This window comes from Abramis brama (genome assembly GCF_963993115.1).
Source record: "Abramis brama genome assembly, chromosome: 17".
NCBI lineage: Eukaryota > Metazoa > Chordata > Actinopteri > Cypriniformes > Leuciscidae > Abramis > Abramis brama.
Window position 1 is genome coordinate 7,257,780 of NC_139979.1, and position 17,400 is coordinate 7,275,179.

Sequence of the window (17,400 nt, forward strand, 5' to 3'; positions counted from 1 at the left end):
TTACATACGGGGGGGAGTACTCTGGGTTCGGGCCAAACTCCGAGCTCAGAGCCCTCCCCCCGGACAGCACGCCAAATACGCATTAAACTTTACCCCCTCTAATTGTATGTAAGTGTGAACCAGCCGCGGCGCTACCATTGGGCCCGGGTGGGCCTGGGCCCACCCATTTTAGGTCCGGGCCCACCCATTTTCTACTATGGTTTTGTACATTCCTTCATTCGGATCTATTTGCGATCCATTCCATTCTAAACAAACAACGCAGTTTAGCCTTCATTCGTCCTTGTTACATTATTCATTAAGATAATAATAAATGCACGCATAATTATCAGTGAACTTGATAAATGTTGCAGATATGTTTTACTATGCATGCACAAACAAATGCCTTGTGTGCAAAATTCAGAATAAAATTAGTGTGCAGCAATTTGTATAAATAGAGAGTCTGTAGGCCTATATGTGTTGTAGCCATCAAGCTCATTTAGTTTCATATTTGTTAAAATATTATAATGTTATTTTTTCATCTAAGTTGATTATGAAAAGTGAACCGCACGAGTAAGATAGGATACGCAATATCGAGAGACATGGAGCGGGTCAGACATGATTTTGACCACTTAATTAAGTTAGAAAGGCCTTTTTTAAGTGAATTTCGTTTTGTATAAATTGTATCTTAATTTTAATATTTTTTTTATCAACCAATTGCCTGGATAAATATAGGAGACAGACAATATAATCATAGAGGCGCCCGCGCGGTCACTTGCATTGCTCGTGAACAGGAGCGCATCTAATCCTAACTTAACGAAACTCAGCATATGCCTCACAGACATGAAATATATCTTAAAGCTTGAAATGTCTTTTTAACAATTTAAAACGAAAAGAAAAAGGCTAGGCCTACTCTCTGATTATGCAATCCATGATGTGCATTTCTCTCTATAGGCGCGTTCACGGAGATGACGATCGACAACTTCATCTTTACAGCTGTTGCTGCTGTTAATAAACTAAAAATAATAGGCCTATCATTTTATTAAACAATACATTCAATTAAATTGTAATTTTATTAAAAAAAAGCAACAAAAAATTCCTGTTTAAGTTTTTTTGGGTTTTTTTAAACCTGTATTACGCATTAAATTCAGGTAGGCTATGAGTCGCTGTCCTACGTGCCGCAAAAAAGCGCTGAAACGGAGATGAAGCGGAACCCCCTTTTTTTTTTTTTTTTTGGCTTATTTTAACTGGCCCATCCAGTTTTCTGGAGGCCCACCTACAATCAAAATCCTGGCGCCGCTAGTGGTGTGAACTCGTGAAACTGTATTAATGGTTAGTTATCGTTCAGTCCCATCATACACTATAATATTAAAAATGTATGTTTTAAAAATGAAACATGGAATAAAAGTAAAATATCAGAACAGTGAGATAAGGCAAATATTAGGCTATATTATACAGGCCCTATTATATTATAAATGTTTAATATAGCCTAATAGGAGATGTTGCTGTTCATATTTTTGTCTGGTTTAAAATCAAAACAATAAATATATTTTATATAAAAGACTAATGAAGGCATGACTCGTTTTGGTAACTTGTTATCTAATGCAGTGATTCCTATTCCTACATGTGGCCAAACTGCTGTAGCCGTCAGCGTATTGAGGACGTTTTTAGTTTCTCCAGTAGAGGGCGTCTATTAAATGCATTAATTTGTTACAGGAGAACGCATAAAACATTTCTAAGGAATGTGGGTGTCACCCGCCGGTGGCTATTTATGGAATTATGCTTAAACAAGATTTCATAGCTTCAATAGATCAATTTTAGTGATATCAACTTCAAATTTGGAACACAACTTGGTTAGACATATGTCGTTGATTTTAAAGCAATTTTAGGGTAAAAAATATTTTATAAAATATAAATATTTTAGCTATAAAAAATGGTTAATATTAGGCCTAGCCTGCTAGTTCTGCATTATAAATGTGTTAAAATCTAACCACTTCATATCTGTGAACAGTCTGAACCGTGACTGACTGAAAAAGAAAAAACATTGCCCCCATTACATGACATGATTTAAAAAAAGATTAATTAGGGTCAAAATGAGTTTGATGAAGTGACAAGGGGGGCCTTTTACCCCACACACGGGGTAAAACCAGCATGGGGCAAAAGGCACAAAGTATTGATACAAATAATTTTACTAAAATAATTTTAATATAGGCTATTTATGTTAATACTTGTTCAAAACAATCACTTTACACTGTAAAAAAAAATTACATCCCCAAGTCAAAAATTTCAAGTGACCGATAACATCTACATTTTTCAATTAGTCTGACGTATTATTTCTCATTGAGCCAATGTTAACAGACTATTGCAACAAGAATTTCACTTGGGCCAATTGAAAAATTTAGATGTTATCGGTCACTTGAAATTTTTGATTTGGGAGGGTTAGACATTTTTTACAGTGTAGCAAAGTTTGTACTATTTTTGGTTTATTTTGATAAATAAAATAAGTAATTTTTGCTCAATAAATACACTGTCATTAAAATATGTTCCTTTTAAAAATACAGAAAATAATTTCAAGGCATTGAATGAGATCCAATAATAATTTAACATAGCTTTACAGTAGTAACAAGTATGATGGTTTTATTATAAATATGTTGATTATCTCTGTGGTGGACACCCAACTTAATATATGATATTTACCATCTGAATCTAACCATGTCATGTCAACAAATGGAAAAGTCAGCCGGCTGTTTATTATCATGTTAATTATTGTTCCATTAACTCCAACAGCAGGGGCGTCTTTTACCCAAAATACCATACTTTTACATTTTCTTCCGTTATTGAAAAACGGTTTCTTTAATTACCTTGAACATAACTGAAAATCATAAACAAGACATTTGTCTCAAAATATAGGCAATCATTTTTATCGAGTCTCATTTGCTACATAAATCTACAACATAAAAAAAAAAAAAAAACATTAAATATTAGATCAAATTAGTGCAGAATCATCAAATTTCCATGTGCATCATCAAAAGCGGTTATTAAGAAAAGTGCTGAGCTGAATTTTTGTGCCATTTAGTGGTTTAAAAGAGAATAAAGTCAAATGCGCCTTTTACCCCGGTGCGCCTTCAGCCCTGTTGCCCACTGAATATTATAATTGCACCACTGTAATTGTACGCGTCAAAGGGTTAAAATCGATCTCGTTTCTGGGGTGCAGGGGGCACAAAATTAGATCTGCCCCCTCATGGCGGCGGCCATGAACATCACTTATAACAGGTTGATGCACGTCGAGGCCAAATTTAACATTGTCCCGCAGGAATCCTCACGTCCTCTTTCATCAGTAACTCAAGAAAGTATTGTTCACACTGCTGAGTGATGGACTACACGTCTCACCTACAACACAAGAATCTAGCAGACTGGTGTATGAAGATGGCATGCTGCTCTGAATGCCACAATGTGAGATAATAATGCCTTGTGGCTTTGGCACAGGTGCTGACAACCGAGACAGACAACAAGGACCCTCTGACATCACATGAGTGTCAGAAATATCTGCACCTTCTTCTATTTTTACTTTTTCAGAATATCAGGGATGCTTTGTTTGTTTGTTTGCTTTTACCTGTACACTATATACCACATATACTGTATATTGCATACTTTTAAAAAGCAACATTGGCACCAACATGCATTGTTTTTAGTGCAAGGTACCATGGCAGCCAACATCTAGTTTTGTTGCTATCAGCAATAACCGTTATGTTTTGAAGCACATACAACAGGAAATCTGAGCTCAGATAGGACATTGTTGGCACTGTTGACCTCCTGGTGAAGATGTGAGTATTGCATTTCAGTGAAATGGTCGTGGTATTAGTCATTTTCCCACCTCGTCAAACTACACCAATCTGAGCTGACTACCGTGGCCATGATGACAGGGTGTAAAAATAGTAACAACCCCTATTTATAAGACACAGACACACTCAGGAGGGAAGTAGGAGCCTTTATCAGAAGATCTGACTGATAACGTTCTTATCTTGGCTTGTTTGTTTTGACCGCTCACTGGATGAGATGCATTGCCTGAGCCGGACGCCCAGGTCATATCTGCTGAACTCCTACAGTGATTTCCAGGAGACTGATGAGATTGCCAGAGAATCATATGAGGCCACCTGGTTAGACCTACTGATGGAGACCAGACCAGAATATAAGTATGCGTTTCTGTCTCTGACTTTGTTTTGTCTTTGCAGATTTTAGGGAATACTTCACCCAAAAAATCTAAATCTGTATTTACTTGCCCTTGTTGTTCCAACCCTGCATGCTGTTATCAACAGTTAATAGTAATCAGGACTGTCATCCAGGACAAAAAAAAAAAAAAAAAAAAAAAACCCAGCAAAATCATCATAAAAGTCCTTATCACTCATGCTACATATTCAAAGATTTCTGTGAGGAACAGACCAAACATTTGTTGCTATTCATTGAATATTTTTTCTCTGCTGCAAATCAAAGTAGTGCATCACTTCAACCCTGGCGTGACAGTTCAGATTTTTCCTCACAGAAAGTTATTGTATAGCTTCAAAAGACTTGGAATATAGCACACAACTTCTATTGACTTTCTTTCTTTTTCTTTCTTTCTTTCTTTCTTTCTTTCTTTCTTTCTTTCTTTCTTTCTTATTACTCCAGTCTTCAGTGTCACGTGATCCTTCAGAAATCATTCTGATATGCTGATTTGATGCTCAAGAAACATTTCTTATTATTATCAATGTTGAAAACAGTTGTGCTGCTGAATATTTTTACATAAACCATGATACATTTTTTCAAGATTCATTGATGTAGACCGTTTAAACGAACCAAAAAACAACAACAAAAAACATTTGTAACATTATACATGTCTTTACTGTCACTTTTGATCAATTGTATGCATCCTTGCTGAATAGTTAAATTTGTTTAAATCCATAAAAATTGTAGTAACCCCAATCATTTGAACAGAAGTGAATTTCTTTGTTTCTTCTGAGGAACTTTGTACGATTAAAGTGTGATTTTGAGTTTGTGAACAAAATGTTTTAAGTTGGTCATTGCTCAGAATTTACTTACTACTTATTAACTTTCACAAGTCCTCCTTCACAGGATGACACTAGTTGAGAAGGACTCGATAAGAAAAGAGAGCTACGAACGTAAGCAGGTGGTTCATTTCACGGTGCGACGATTCCCAAACCAGAGGATTCGCATGGGGAGAGAAGGGGAGCCGATGTCGGAATATCGTTTACCTTACAGAAACATTCTCCCAATACCACTATTTGTGCCCAGAGACGCCACACAGCCTGACGTGACCCGCGAGCCGTCGCCCGCCATGAACACTGAGACTAGTTTAAATGGAGTTTGCCTTCAGAAGAGAGAGGTCTCGTCCATTACCCAACATAAACCTCTGGTAATCCAACCCAGGAGTCCAGACTTCAGAGCGTCCAGCCTCATCTCTCCACCACGAGACGCTCTTCGCTTCCAGCGACGAGAGTGATGAGCTGATGAAAGCTGTCTGCCATCATGGACATGGATACGATGACAAGTATGGTGGGTGACCTCACACACACTTTAACTCCAAAGCCTTCTAACTCCATATGCTCACAAATATTATTTACTTGAGAAACCTTAAGGAAGGAGGATACAGAGGCCACAAAAAGTAATTTTCACAGACAAGGCTTAAGATAATCCATGACTAAAATCAGCTGTTTGAACTGAAAGCAACTACTTAAATGTCAGTGCCATTTTTTTTTTTGTCTCAAGATACACACTGACACCAGTAAAGTTTTTTTTCTTTTTTTTCCAGGGCATGTTTATAAAAGCTACTTAAATGCCCTAAATTAACTAAGTAGCCTACTAATCCTGGTTTAGTCTAAGCCCTGTCTGTGAAACCAGGCCACAATTTATGAATATTATGCCCGTTATGAATCATATCCGTTTTATCATTTGAAACATTTTATTGTTAAATTATTTGGAAGTGTTTATTTATTTACAGTAAATGCATGATATGTAATGCAGTAACATTTATACATTTTCTAAATGTGACTTAAAGGTGGGGTATGTAATTCTCTTTTTTGTCCATTTTTTCAAAATCACTTGAAATCCTATTCCTAACCCACTTACAGCCACTGAGTTAGAAGCACTGAAATGAAAATTAAGCAATTTAATCATCTGTGGAACGGGCAGGACTCGAAAAACTCCAGCCAATCATTTCCAAGACCACCTAGAATCATTGGACAGTAAGTGTGTCAATCAAACGGTCGTACCATACCCCCCTCCCCCCATCCATGTCCATGTTCTTTGAATGGGTGGAGTCAAAGGAAAGAAGGTAGGACCATTTGAGTTGTGTTTTTTCAAAATCTGCAGGCCGTTTTGCAAATCACATACCCCACCTTTAAGCATCTAAATTTAATTGATTATGCTAAATAGTTTCGCAAAAAAGGATAAACTGGGGAAACATTAATGATCTTGATCCTGAATAAAATGTCAACACTGCACAGGTCTGAATGAAATGTAATTAAATTTGTATATGTTTGATTATAAATTAATGAGCTGTTGCTCTTTCTCAGCAGGTTTACAATGAACTGCAAGGACAGACATCTCTGATGGACGATCAACATCTGTTCAAAACAGTTAGTAGTTCTTGGAAAAAAATGCAATTAATAAATGCTTTCTTGACTGTACATTTCCTTCATATGCATTTATGAAATTATGGCTCACAATAAAAAAAGAAACCTGAGTCGATAAACTAATATATTTCTTTTCAGAAAACATTTATTGTATTATTATTTTTGTGGTACATATTAGTTATGAACCATCTTTAGATTGAGAATGAATTAATCCTCTGAAGTTCATAAGTAATGCAACAAATAAGAAACCATTTGATTCTTCTGCATTCTACTTGATCAAAAAAGGAGAAAGAAAACATGTTATGATATGATTGTCAAGGACTCAACAGGTTTCCTGAAAAAGTTTGGCATAGCTGATAAATAAATCATGACGATAACATTAGGAAAACATTTATGGAAAGAAAATCGTACTTGTCTCTTTTCATAAAGATCAACTGTCCTGCATCAAGGTCTGCTGGAGGATGGCGATGCTCCTTTGAGCGTCTCCTCTGCCCTCTTGTGTTTCTGCAGGGTGACCTGCAGCTGCCAGTACCTGAGATACAGCCACATCAAATTCCCATTCCTGCGCTTATCCATGTTCAGTAAATCTGCACAGTGTCTGTCGTTCTTAAAAATGTCCCTGAGATCGTCCTCTAGGTTCAGCTCGGCACCCGCCGGGTTTTTAGCCACCTTCAGCAGCAGGTTCTTCTCAATCTCCAGACGATGTTCCCGTGGCATGAGGATGCTGCAGAAAGCGTCCTGCCTCTCCACTAGCTGAACCTCCAGTTCCTGTAGCAGAGCCTGAGCCCTGCGCTGCCAGTCCTCCTCTCGCTGCAGGGCTTTCCGCAGCGCCACCCCGGCCACGCCAGACTCCAGCAGGTGCTTCTTCTCCACATCCAGATCCCGCCGTTCCTGCTGAAGCTGCTTCCGTTCCTCCATGAGCTGCTGACTCTGAGAGATCAGGGCTTTCTTGAAGCCCTGCACACGCTGGCGTTCCTTCTCAAGCTCCACCTCCAGGTGTGCTGCCGTCCGCTGGTTTTCCCTCAGCGTCTCCCTGTACTTCAGCTCCAGGTCTCTGCTGATGGCTGCCATGTCGCAATCGTACTTGTTCTTCACACCTTGGATCTGGCTCTGTGATTCTCGAGTCCATATCCAACCTAGTTGAAAAAACACCCACAGAGATTTTAATATATATATATATATATTAATAAAAAAACTCTTTCATAAGAGTGACCAAAACAATTTAAACAGAATATGACTCTAAATCTAAAATCTACAACAAATTACATATATCAGTACACATCAGTTTTATTGTTAACTGAAACTATTAAAAAGGGTTCAATTGTAAACCAGAAATTTTTATTTTGGGGGTTTCTAGCTATTTATCGTACAGTGGATCAATAATATGTCCTTTTGTTTATCAATCAAAAAGATTACATATATTTTGAAAGGTAAACTGTCTTTTTTGAGAATATTTGGAAACCCTATATATCCTTTATTTCAAACTTTGATTTTAGTAATATAATGAATGAGGTAGAAAGAGATAAAATAGCTTGATTCTTGAACTTATTTTCACCCACAATTATTACTACTAAACCATTAGTCATTTAATAATTTACTGTTTTTCCAAAATTACTCCTTTTTATAATATGATTTGCTTCTCTTGTATGCATGACTATTTCCAACTCTTCTTAATGTGTAGCTATCTGAACTGACCTTTTCTTTTCCCCCTTTTTTTGGGTGTGTTTTGGTAGTTGATGTTCATTATTATTATTACCATTATGTTAAAAAAAGAAGAAAAAAAAGTATTATTAAAATAAATGATTAATTCAAAAAAAGCTCAAATAAAATATAAATACTAGTTGAAAACTCAATAAGAAATGTCGCCTTGGCAGCTGACTAAAATAAGTTTAAGTACAAAAATTGCTAAAACTAAAACTTATAAGGCAAAACAGAAAAAAAGAGAAAGACTGTGAATTTTAAATTGTTAATTAAAAATCTGATACAACATAATTGTTAACATATGAGATACACTAAAGAGGTAATACTGTGTGAAAAGCTGTAGAATTTACTTGATGGATTGCTTTTACAAACCTCTCATAAACCCAGATTTCATTACAGATACAACCTATAAAGTGGATTATCCAGTATAATGTAGCACACAAACATTCAAGACATTTGTGAGGGTGAATGACTTTGAAAAGCATGTAAAGACCCCTTACGAAATGCTGCCAGTCCGATCATGGGCACCAGCAGGGCATAATTCCATCTGCCCCCGTCATTTCCGGCTGGCTCTGGTCTAATATTCCATCTAGAAGGATCATTCAGGTCGTTCATGGAGAAACTCTGATCAGAAAGTGAAGTAAGGTGCTTTGTCACAGTTTCGTGCATCTGCCACACATCACACAAACCACTGCTCTGCATACATCAAACTATATTCTAATAAAGAGTACACAACACAACACTGCTAAAGCTGCAACCCTAAAAAATATTATAAATGCATTTCTCCGGCAGTTAACAATAGATTGCACAATAGATATGTTCACATTTTACTATTGTGAACATGTTTCATTTGCTTACCTTGAACAATCAAAAGTTTTTGTGCATGAAGTGCTTCTAGATCCAGAGAGCCTGGACGATTATGCAATGTTCCATTAAAAACACCCAACATCCATTTATTATTTCATAAGGGAGTTGAATACGTTTATTATTAAAATATACATATCGAACGCATCGTATACAAGTATAAGTAGTCTTTAAAATAACTGTTTATGTATATACGTGTTATAAAATGTTCATAGATCCATCTTTATTTACAAAAATTACAGAAATACAACTGTATTGGATTTTGAACACCCCTAAAATATAGCAACATATTGGTATAGTCCGGAGAGCTGCGTATTTGAGATTCTAGATGTTCGCAACTGCGCAGGGGATGCGCAGAATAGTTTCAACTAACAAAAACCTCCTTTAATTACACTGAGATCTCTGCAGCTTTGCTGTGCGTAATAAAGCTTCTTTTTTTTATTTTTTAAGAAATACTTTGATTTTTGTGTTATCAACATAATGGTGTTTTGATATTAAACGTGATAATGATAACATTGTTTTTTCATGTCATGTACCTTTTATTGCCATTTATGTCATGACAACTTTCTGAGTGTTTAATGGATATGACAATGTTGATATGTTTGGTCTTGGTGGAATAGAGTTGCAACGCTGCTGTTATTGCTGCTGCTACAGAGCAAGTACAGGATTTTCTACAGCCAATACACACACAGACATGCTGCTGTGAGCAAGAGTAAGACATACATGCTACTGCTGTACAATATAGAATACATGAATTACCTGTAGCAGATCTATACAGGTGGAGGGAGTCTGAAAGTACACTGCGACTACTACTACAGAAAAAGCTGTCCAAATATTTGAAGGTTGAGCAGCGAGCTCATTGGCTACTGATACAGCAGGAACCAATCAGCTGTGCCCTGTAGAGAATGATGTGATTGCAAGCATGCTGAGTTAAGGACCTCTCAGCCTGTGCCATCTAGAGTTTCATGACTGAACTTTTGTATTTATAATTATCAGCTTCCAGGCTCTGCCTCACATTGGTCCAAAACACTCTGATTTTATTTTCATTTCACCCCTTATTTGACCATTAATACCCTCCACAATAGGTGTATGATAATAACCAGTTAGTATTGATCTTCTGTATAGAAAATACTTCAGTTAGTATCTTTACTGGGTAACTGTGACTTCACAATATGGCATAGTATTCTTTTTGCATTTTTCCTTTAAAAAAAAAAAAGTTTACAATTATTGTATTTATTTATCTTATATAATTTTCTATAGTAATATGAACAATATCCTCTTTAGCCGTGTACTATTTAAATGACATATTTATGACATATTAATGACATCTCATCTTTAAACTAAAATGTTTCATGAATTGAGGTAAGGACTGTTATCAAACATAAACTAACAAAGGTATAACCAAAATTCAAAGAGAAGATAGCTAGTACTCTTGCTCCATTAGAAATGACAGTGAAAGATAGTGTGAGAAATCTTGGTGTAATAATTGACTCATCCCTATAAGCTTTGATAAACAGATAAATTATGTTGTAAAGAATAGTTTTTATCATCTTAGATTGATTTCTAAGATAAAACCCTTTCTTAGTTTTAAAGATTTGGAGGTCATCGTCCATGCTTTTATTATGTCAAGACTGGACCACTGCAACTCTCTCTATGCAGGGATTGCTGTCAATGTCGACTATGCCGTCTTCAGCTGCTGCTGGTGCAGAATGGTTTCTGACTGGCACTAAAAAAAGGGACCACATTACTCCAGTATTATCCTCTCTTCATTGGCTGCCGGTTCAGTACAGGATCAATTTTAAGATTTTATTAATGGGGTTTAAAGCACTGCATAACATGTCCTCAAATTACATTGCTGACCTTTTAGGATCTTACATATCAGGTAGGACATTAAGATCAACAAACCAATTTTTGGCAGTCCCTTATTCTAAAAAGAAGTCAAAGTGTGACCAAGCTTTTTCAGTTGTGGCTTCCAAGCTGTGGAACAATCTTCCCCTTCATATCCGGCAAGTTCAAATAATAGATATTTTTAAGTCTCAGTTGAAAATGTATCTTTTTAACTTAGCTTTTAGTAAAGGGTATTGTACATTGTAGTAATAACTTATTAGGGCCCGAGCACCGATGCTGTGAGGACCCTCTTGGAATTGCTCCGTTTATTAGGGCCCAAGCCCTGAAAGGGCGAAGGCCCTATTGTTTTCCTAAGGATTATTAGGGCCCAAGTCCGTCTGTGATTACATGAAGAAACAGAAAAAACTGAGACAAACTAAATCCAGAAGAACTGCGGGAACGTCTCCAAGATGCTTGAAGAAACCTTCCTGCAAAGCTACAGTACTGTGAAAAGTACTGGCACTTGTGTTAAAATGCTGTAAAGTGAGAATGCTTTCAAAAATAAAATCACAAATTGAATTTATTTTAACTTCTATTAACTAATTCAAATCAATATATGGTGTAACGACCCTTTGCGTTTAAAACGGCTTTTGTCAAGGTACACTTGCGCATAGTTTTTCAGGTAGCTTTGCAGGAAGGTTTCTTCAAGCATCTTGGAGACGTTCCCACGGTTCTTCTGGATTTAGTCAGACTGTCTCAGTTTTTTCTGTTTCTTCATGTAATCACAGACGGACTCGATGATGGTGAGATCAGATCATCCTGGCTGTTGTCAGACTCCTTGTGCATACACAAATCTCACTGGATTATTACAATTAATGGCAAAAAGAATGTTTGGAAATGTATATACACACACACATTCATATACATTTATATATATATAATTTATATACACACACACACATTTATATATATATATATATATATAACTGGACATCTGTGGTGAACTAGTCCCCCACTGGCAACCTCAAACTGATTGAAAGTCAACAGTTTTCTTTACTTACTATATATACCTCCTTAAATGCACATTGCCCAACCATGCTCTGTCTTCCTAAAGCCACTGAGTGATGATGGCACGAGTGCGAGGGCCCTTTCATCGCTGCTTGCAGCTTTAATTTTTATTTAGTTTTCTTTCTCTCTACACTGATCTCACTATACAGTTGTGTGAGGAGTATGTCTAAGAGTGTGTAGTGATGCCTTCACTTGCTAGGCTCGGTAAATGTTTTATACGTGTATGTTTTATTGTTTTTGTTATAACTGTGAAGCACTTTGGGCAACAACATTGCTATTAAATGTGCTATATAAATAAAAGGTTGAAGTTGAAAGTTGAAAAATTTATTATTGAACTATTAAAATATGAACTGAAGCATAATCACAAAATCATTCACGAATCTGAAACTGTGATCTTTATTTAACAAAAGTATTTATTTCACTGCATTTACATGCTAAACCAATATGGACGTTTCCTGTTGCGTTCTACTATTCTCTTGTCTTTATCTGCATCAGAGGGCGTTTCATTTTCATACAAAACAACAGACTCTACAGCAGGAGTGTTGAGAGGTCCGCCTTCCATGATGGAGATTTGCTTCCGTATCATTGCCGTCTCCTTCCTGACCTTTTCATAGCAGAATCCACACAGAGTATGCTTTAGTTTCATGTTGCCACACTCTGAACACGGCTCAATGTTGTACTGGGAGAGAAGGAAAAAATAGGATAAGTTGCTCTTCATCTAAACAGACATCTGTTTTCTACAACACAGGTTTACCTTGATAGCTCTTTTAATTTTTTCCATGCTCTAGTCTAGTGGGAATCAATGAGTTCTTACCTTGACTTTTATCAGTTTACTTGGGTCTCGCCTTCTGCAGCGATTTACTTCAATGGTTCGTCTCTTTTTAGGGGCGGCCATCCAAAAGATACTGTCCAAGAAACTGGGCTGAGCGTTTTCATCATCACTGCTGTGATGGGATTGAGGAAAAATCCCAGGACCATTTACTGCCAGAGCTGGACCTGAAGAAAAGGTTTATGTGACTGATAGATTAATAAAATAATCAAACTGAGTTACTCAAATTATTTTTAAGACATGCTCACAAATATACCTTACCCTAATCTCTGTCCATTTATTATTTATAAAAAGAAGATTTGGGCTTACATTTGACTTAAGGTGATATAAATATATTTTTTAAATATGTTAAATTATTATAAAAATAATATATTTTTTAAATAAACAACCTTAAAAAAACCCCCTGAAATTACCAACCACATTTCACATAAAGATGCGCTTAATTTGCATTATACATTTAATAAATACTATTTATTTTAAGACAAAAAGATGTATATTTTAAACACCGTAATGTTCAGATTAAAGAGACTTTTTATCGTATGTACTGTATCCTTCCCTTAAAAACACAACAGATGTGCCATGTGTCTCCTTGATACAACACCAGAGATTATGACATTAAAAACAAACTCTATATTTTATGTTACAACACACAGGTAAATAAAAGAAAAACAAACTGTTAAATGATCTTAAGCTTCAGTGTAATATAACTGTACGTAACGTTACAGTGATATGAGTGGAGTAGTGTCACACATGACACACTACAGTAAATGCACTCACCGAAGCGGTCAAATCCCGCCGCTTGCGATAAACTAAGTTCCAGACGCTGCAGAGAACGACCGACAAACTGAAGTAAACCCGTTAATGACATTGTGTTCGGTATTTTATTTCAATTTAACCCAACATGTACAGACCAAACATCCTCACGGTCACAGCTCAAAAAGAACCACTGCGCCTGCGCGTTCTTCTGCACCCGTGCATTCTGGGATCTGTAGTACAACGATATAAAAACTCTGCTTCATTCTGAGCGGGTGAGAGCGGAAAATGAAAAACAAAAAAACGAATACATATTTTAATTATGGTTTTAAATACTCAGTGGCAAACAGAATGTGACTCCCAACATTATTTTAAACTTATATTTAAGCTGCCTACAATACCCACAATTAATTGAGTTACCCTAGTACCTCTTTCAACCAATCAGATCAAGCAAGCGTGTGTCGTCACTTCCCCAACAGTCACACAGCCATGGCAGACAGAGGCTACAGTTTCTCCCTCACCACTTTCAGGTAATTAACATCATGATTTTATCATATTCATTGCATTCATCATATTAAACGAGTGTGTGTTTTTAGCGAATCGCAAATCTCGAGGTTTACGGAGAGCGTTTTGTCAGTTAAAGGCGTTAATTTATTATCTGAGCGCTGATGCAGAGTCACTGTGTTTGTGATGGGTGCTTCTTTCATTCATGAGCATCAACGTTCATGCATAGAGTGAACTAAACACAATAATGCTTCCCAGATCAACAAATACAACACTCTCAGGAGTGCTTAAAAGACAGACTCGGGCTCAGTTTTGTCTTTGTGATAGAACTTGCTGATTTTACTTTCACTTTCAGTGTATCATCGTGGAAACTGTTCATTTTATATACACATTTATATGACTTTTTAATGCACATAAGTAAGCTTGCAGTTAACGATTATCAGTTTCCTTAGTCATTTAAATATAGTATAACTGAAAACAGAACACTCATCATGTGTGACATTTTACGGACCATTTTATAATCTTATTTTTGTGTTTTCAGCCCCTCAGGGAAGTTGGTCCAGATTGAGTATGCCCTGGCAGCTGTAGCAGCCGGTGCTCCTTCGGTTGGAATAAAAGGTTAAAAATATATATATTTGTATTTATCAGGCGTGTCTTGTATTTATCAGGCGTGTCTTGAAATTTGTGGTGTTTATAAAACTTTATGGTTTCATTATGTGCTTATTATAAATTGCCTTCTTGACAGAAAATCACAGCTTTTTAAACTGTGTCCATTCACTGAATGTTCACTTTCATTTCATCCTCATTTCTCTTTCACAGCCTCAAACGGTGTTGTTCTGGCTACAGAAAAGAAGCAGAAATCTATACTATACGATGAGCAAAGTGTTCACAAAGTAGAGCCCATAACCAAACACATCGGTATGGTCTACAGTGGCATGGGTCCAGACTACAGGTATGGATTTGGAGCCTGCATGACCTAACACTACGTAATAATGATTCCTAACATGTAGCACATGAAGCTCAATGAGATTTTTTGTTTTAAAAAAGTTGATAAAGTTGGCATGAAACAGAAGTTGCAATAGTCTTTTCTTCCCTATTGTGACATATATCCGAGGGAAACAGCTTCTCAAACAAGAAAACAATTTGGGCGGGACTTGATTATGTCCATGGGGAATAGATTGGATTGTTGTGGTTTTGCTATTGCTGTGATTTCATGTGTCCCACCCTGGCTCCAGTAAACATGACATCAGAGAAGAGATGTTGCTGCAAGAGGTCACAAGAAGTTAAAAAAAGTGATGTGCACTGATTAGTCAGTTAAAAAAAATGCTGCAATATTCCATAAAAAAAACAAGAATTGTTCATTATGGTGATTTTAATTATATCTGCAGGGTTATGGTGCGAAGGGCACGAAAGCTGGCTCAGCAGTACTTCCTGGTCTATCAGGAGCCGATTCCTACAGGCCAGCTTGTTCAGAGGGTGGCCTCTGTTATGCAGGAGTACACACAATCAGGGTATGCGTGATACATCGCCACTTCTACAATTATTCTGGAAGTTGCACTTCAAACAATTGTTTTGCAGTGTTGTAAAACAATATTTTGAGAAGATGCTTGACGTGCATGTACCAAAGCGACAATGGCATAACATGCAGCTTTTTTGTTTTGACACAGAGGAGTTCGGCCTTTTGGGGTGTCACTCCTGATTGCTGGCTGGGATGAAGACCGCCCATACCTTTTCCAGTCTGACCCCTCAGTATGTTATTCCCTTTGGTGTTATAATTATATTTATTGTATTACTGCAATCCAGTTTAAACTTAAATAAATTATCTGTTAAAAATGTAAGCTCTTTATTATGTACTATATTCACAAAATAAGATGGACTTTGATCTGTTTAAGGGAGCATACTTTGCATGGAAAGCCACAGCGATGGGGAAGAACTATGTGAATGGGAAAACATTCCTTGAAAAAAGGTATAGAATGTACATGCATGGTCCAAGTCTAAGAGCTTTTTAGTCTTTCTAAACACACAGCCTCTCATTTGCTTCATTTTCCTATTTCAGATACAATGAGGATCTGGAACTGGAAGATGCGATTCACACTGCTATTCTGACTCTTAAGGTAATAATTGACAACCCAGCTATGTCTGTTCAAGTTGTGTTCTGGTCATTTTTATTTTTCTCTAAAATGCTAGTTAATGTTCTGGCATTAGACTAAAACTTACTGACTTTGCTCGCAGAGGGCATAACTCCCTCCAAAAAATATAATTTTTGTGCCTTTTTTTGTATGTTATTTTTTTTTAGTTTTTAACCATCTTCTTACAAAAATTACTTATTCCCTTGTTATGATATTATTGCCAAATAATGGATTCAATCTTTTTTTGGAACTGATTAACTGTATTCCTCATTTATTTGAGCTGATGCACCTCACTTTTCTCTTTAACGTAATTGTTTTGACCATTAACACCATATTAGGTAAAGAATTTTAAAGGACCTGTTTAGATTTTACCAGAAAAGGTTTTAGAATTTTTATCATATGTTAATGTTAAAAATCTTGTAATGTTAAAAAATGTTATATTAATTGCTGTATTTTTTCTGCTTGTTTTTTTTTTTTTGTGTGTGTATATGTCACTCTTGTATTTTTGTAATTCAGTTTTTGCCATGAAGAAAGCCACAGATGCTGACATGGCATTAAATAAAACTATACTGATACTGACTGAAACTGCACCTGTCACAAAGCATGACGTTTTATTTGCCAGTGCTCTAAAATGTCAAACATCAAAGTTATCTATGAATACTTTTGTTACAGGAAAGCTTTGAGGGTCAAATGACAGAAGACAACATTGAGGTGGGAATCTGCAATGAAGCAGGATTTAGGCGACTGACCCCAGCGGAGGTGAAAGACTATCTGGCTGCCATTGTTTAATATCACTTTTACAAGTTGTTGTAGATTGAGCACTGATTATCTTGTCTTCATCAGTCCAACTTCATTAGTACTTACTTGTTTGTTTGAGCAATCTAAAGCATGGAAATAAGTTAAAGTTGTATTGTTTAGGAAGGAAAAAAATAAACAAGTCTTTTGAAATCCTGTCGTCTGTTTCCATTTGTACTACTGTGGAATGTTTTAGATTTGTGCAAAAGTCAACAACTAAATGTAACCGAATATACTCTTTGTTTTATATCATAACTTTAATCTGAAATAAAAGTTAGATTATATATGGCGACAAATATCTGATTTCTGTGATCGACTGTCCTTA

The 17,400-nt window shown here is 36.3% G+C and overlaps 4 protein-coding genes across 6 annotated transcripts; 2 read left to right on the plus strand and 2 right to left on the minus strand.

Annotated features, from left to right (window-relative positions):
- The first annotated feature begins 432 nt into the window (after positions 1-432).
- Positions 433-6,689, plus strand: LOC311066988 (telethonin). 2 transcript variants are annotated; one of them, XM_084088490.1, is made up of 3 exons: positions 433-4,169; positions 5,086-5,526; positions 6,549-6,689. In XM_084088490.1, exons 1-2 carry the CDS (start codon positions 4,033-4,035, stop codon positions 5,471-5,473), a joined length of 525 nt encoding a protein of 174 aa, XP_083944616.1. In that variant the 5' UTR covers positions 433-4,032; the 3' UTR covers positions 5,474-5,526; positions 6,549-6,689. The 2 variants fall into 2 exon arrangements, with proteins under 2 accessions (XP_083944616.1, XP_083944615.1); XM_084088489.1 differs by having other exon boundaries at positions 434-4,169; positions 6,546-6,685.
- A 33-nt stretch (positions 6,690-6,722) lies between these two features.
- ccdc127a (coiled-coil domain containing 127a) lies at positions 6,723-10,002 on the minus strand. 2 transcript variants are annotated; one of them, XM_084088488.1, is made up of 3 exons: positions 9,930-10,002; positions 8,807-8,930; positions 6,723-7,741 (listed from the first exon to the last, which is right to left on the minus strand). In XM_084088488.1, exons 2-3 carry the CDS (start codon positions 8,919-8,921, stop codon positions 7,050-7,052), a joined length of 807 nt encoding a protein of 268 aa, XP_083944614.1. In that variant the 5' UTR covers positions 8,922-8,930; positions 9,930-10,002; the 3' UTR covers positions 6,723-7,049. The 2 variants fall into 2 exon arrangements, with proteins under 2 accessions (XP_083944614.1, XP_083944613.1); XM_084088487.1 differs by lacking the exon at positions 9,930-10,002 and adding an exon at positions 9,165-9,276.
- Positions 10,003-12,447: 2,445 nt separating this feature from the next.
- On the minus strand, positions 12,448-13,862 carry mrpl32 (mitochondrial ribosomal protein L32). The gene is made up of 3 exons (XM_084089134.1): positions 13,672-13,862; positions 12,880-13,061; positions 12,448-12,744 (listed from the first exon to the last, which is right to left on the minus strand). Exons 1-3 carry the CDS (start codon positions 13,760-13,762, stop codon positions 12,493-12,495), a joined length of 525 nt encoding a protein of 174 aa, XP_083945260.1. The 5' UTR covers positions 13,763-13,862; the 3' UTR covers positions 12,448-12,492.
- A 170-nt stretch (positions 13,863-14,032) lies between these two features.
- On the plus strand, positions 14,033-17,228 carry psma2a (proteasome 20S subunit alpha 2a). The gene is made up of 8 exons (XM_084089133.1): positions 14,033-14,177; positions 14,693-14,769; positions 14,971-15,103; positions 15,540-15,662; positions 15,819-15,900; positions 16,044-16,117; positions 16,208-16,265; positions 16,953-17,228. Exons 1-8 carry the CDS (start codon positions 14,137-14,139, stop codon positions 17,067-17,069), a joined length of 705 nt encoding a protein of 234 aa, XP_083945259.1. The 5' UTR covers positions 14,033-14,136; the 3' UTR covers positions 17,070-17,228.
- Positions 17,229-17,400: the final 172 nt, after the last annotated feature.

Excerpts from the sequence above, each read along its gene's own strand:
- ccdc127a (XM_084088488.1), bottom strand. The coding sequence starts at position 8,921 with ATGAACGACCTGAATGATCCTTCTAGATGGAATATTAGACCAGAGCCA. Across the intron at positions 7,742-8,806 it reads GATCGGACTGGCAGCATTTC|GTTGGATATGGACTCGAGAA; the intron begins GTAAGGGGTCTT and ends TTTTTCAACTAG.
- LOC311066988 (XM_084088490.1), top strand. The coding sequence starts at position 4,033 with ATGCATTGCCTGAGCCGGACGCCCAGGTCATATCTGCTGAACTCCTAC. Across the intron at positions 4,170-5,085 it reads GAGACCAGACCAGAATATAA|GATGACACTAGTTGAGAAGG; the intron begins GTATGCGTTTCT and ends CCTCCTTCACAG.
- psma2a (XM_084089133.1), top strand. The coding sequence starts at position 14,137 with ATGGCAGACAGAGGCTACAGTTTCTCCCTCACCACTTTCAG. Across the intron at positions 14,770-14,970 it reads TCCTTCGGTTGGAATAAAAG|CCTCAAACGGTGTTGTTCTG; the intron begins GTTAAAAATATA and ends TCTCTTTCACAG. Across the intron at positions 15,901-16,043 it reads TTTTCCAGTCTGACCCCTCA|GGAGCATACTTTGCATGGAA; the intron begins GTATGTTATTCC and ends GATCTGTTTAAG.
- mrpl32 (XM_084089134.1), bottom strand. The coding sequence starts at position 13,762 with ATGTCATTAACGGGTTTACTTCAGTTTGTCGGTCGTTCTCTGCAGCGT. Across the intron at positions 13,062-13,671 it reads GGCGGGATTTGACCGCTTCG|GTCCAGCTCTGGCAGTAAAT; the intron begins GTGAGTGCATTT and ends CCTTTTCTTCAG. Across the intron at positions 12,745-12,879 it reads GTAAACTGATAAAAGTCAAG|TACAACATTGAGCCGTGTTC; the intron begins GTAAGAACTCAT and ends CTTCTCTCCCAG.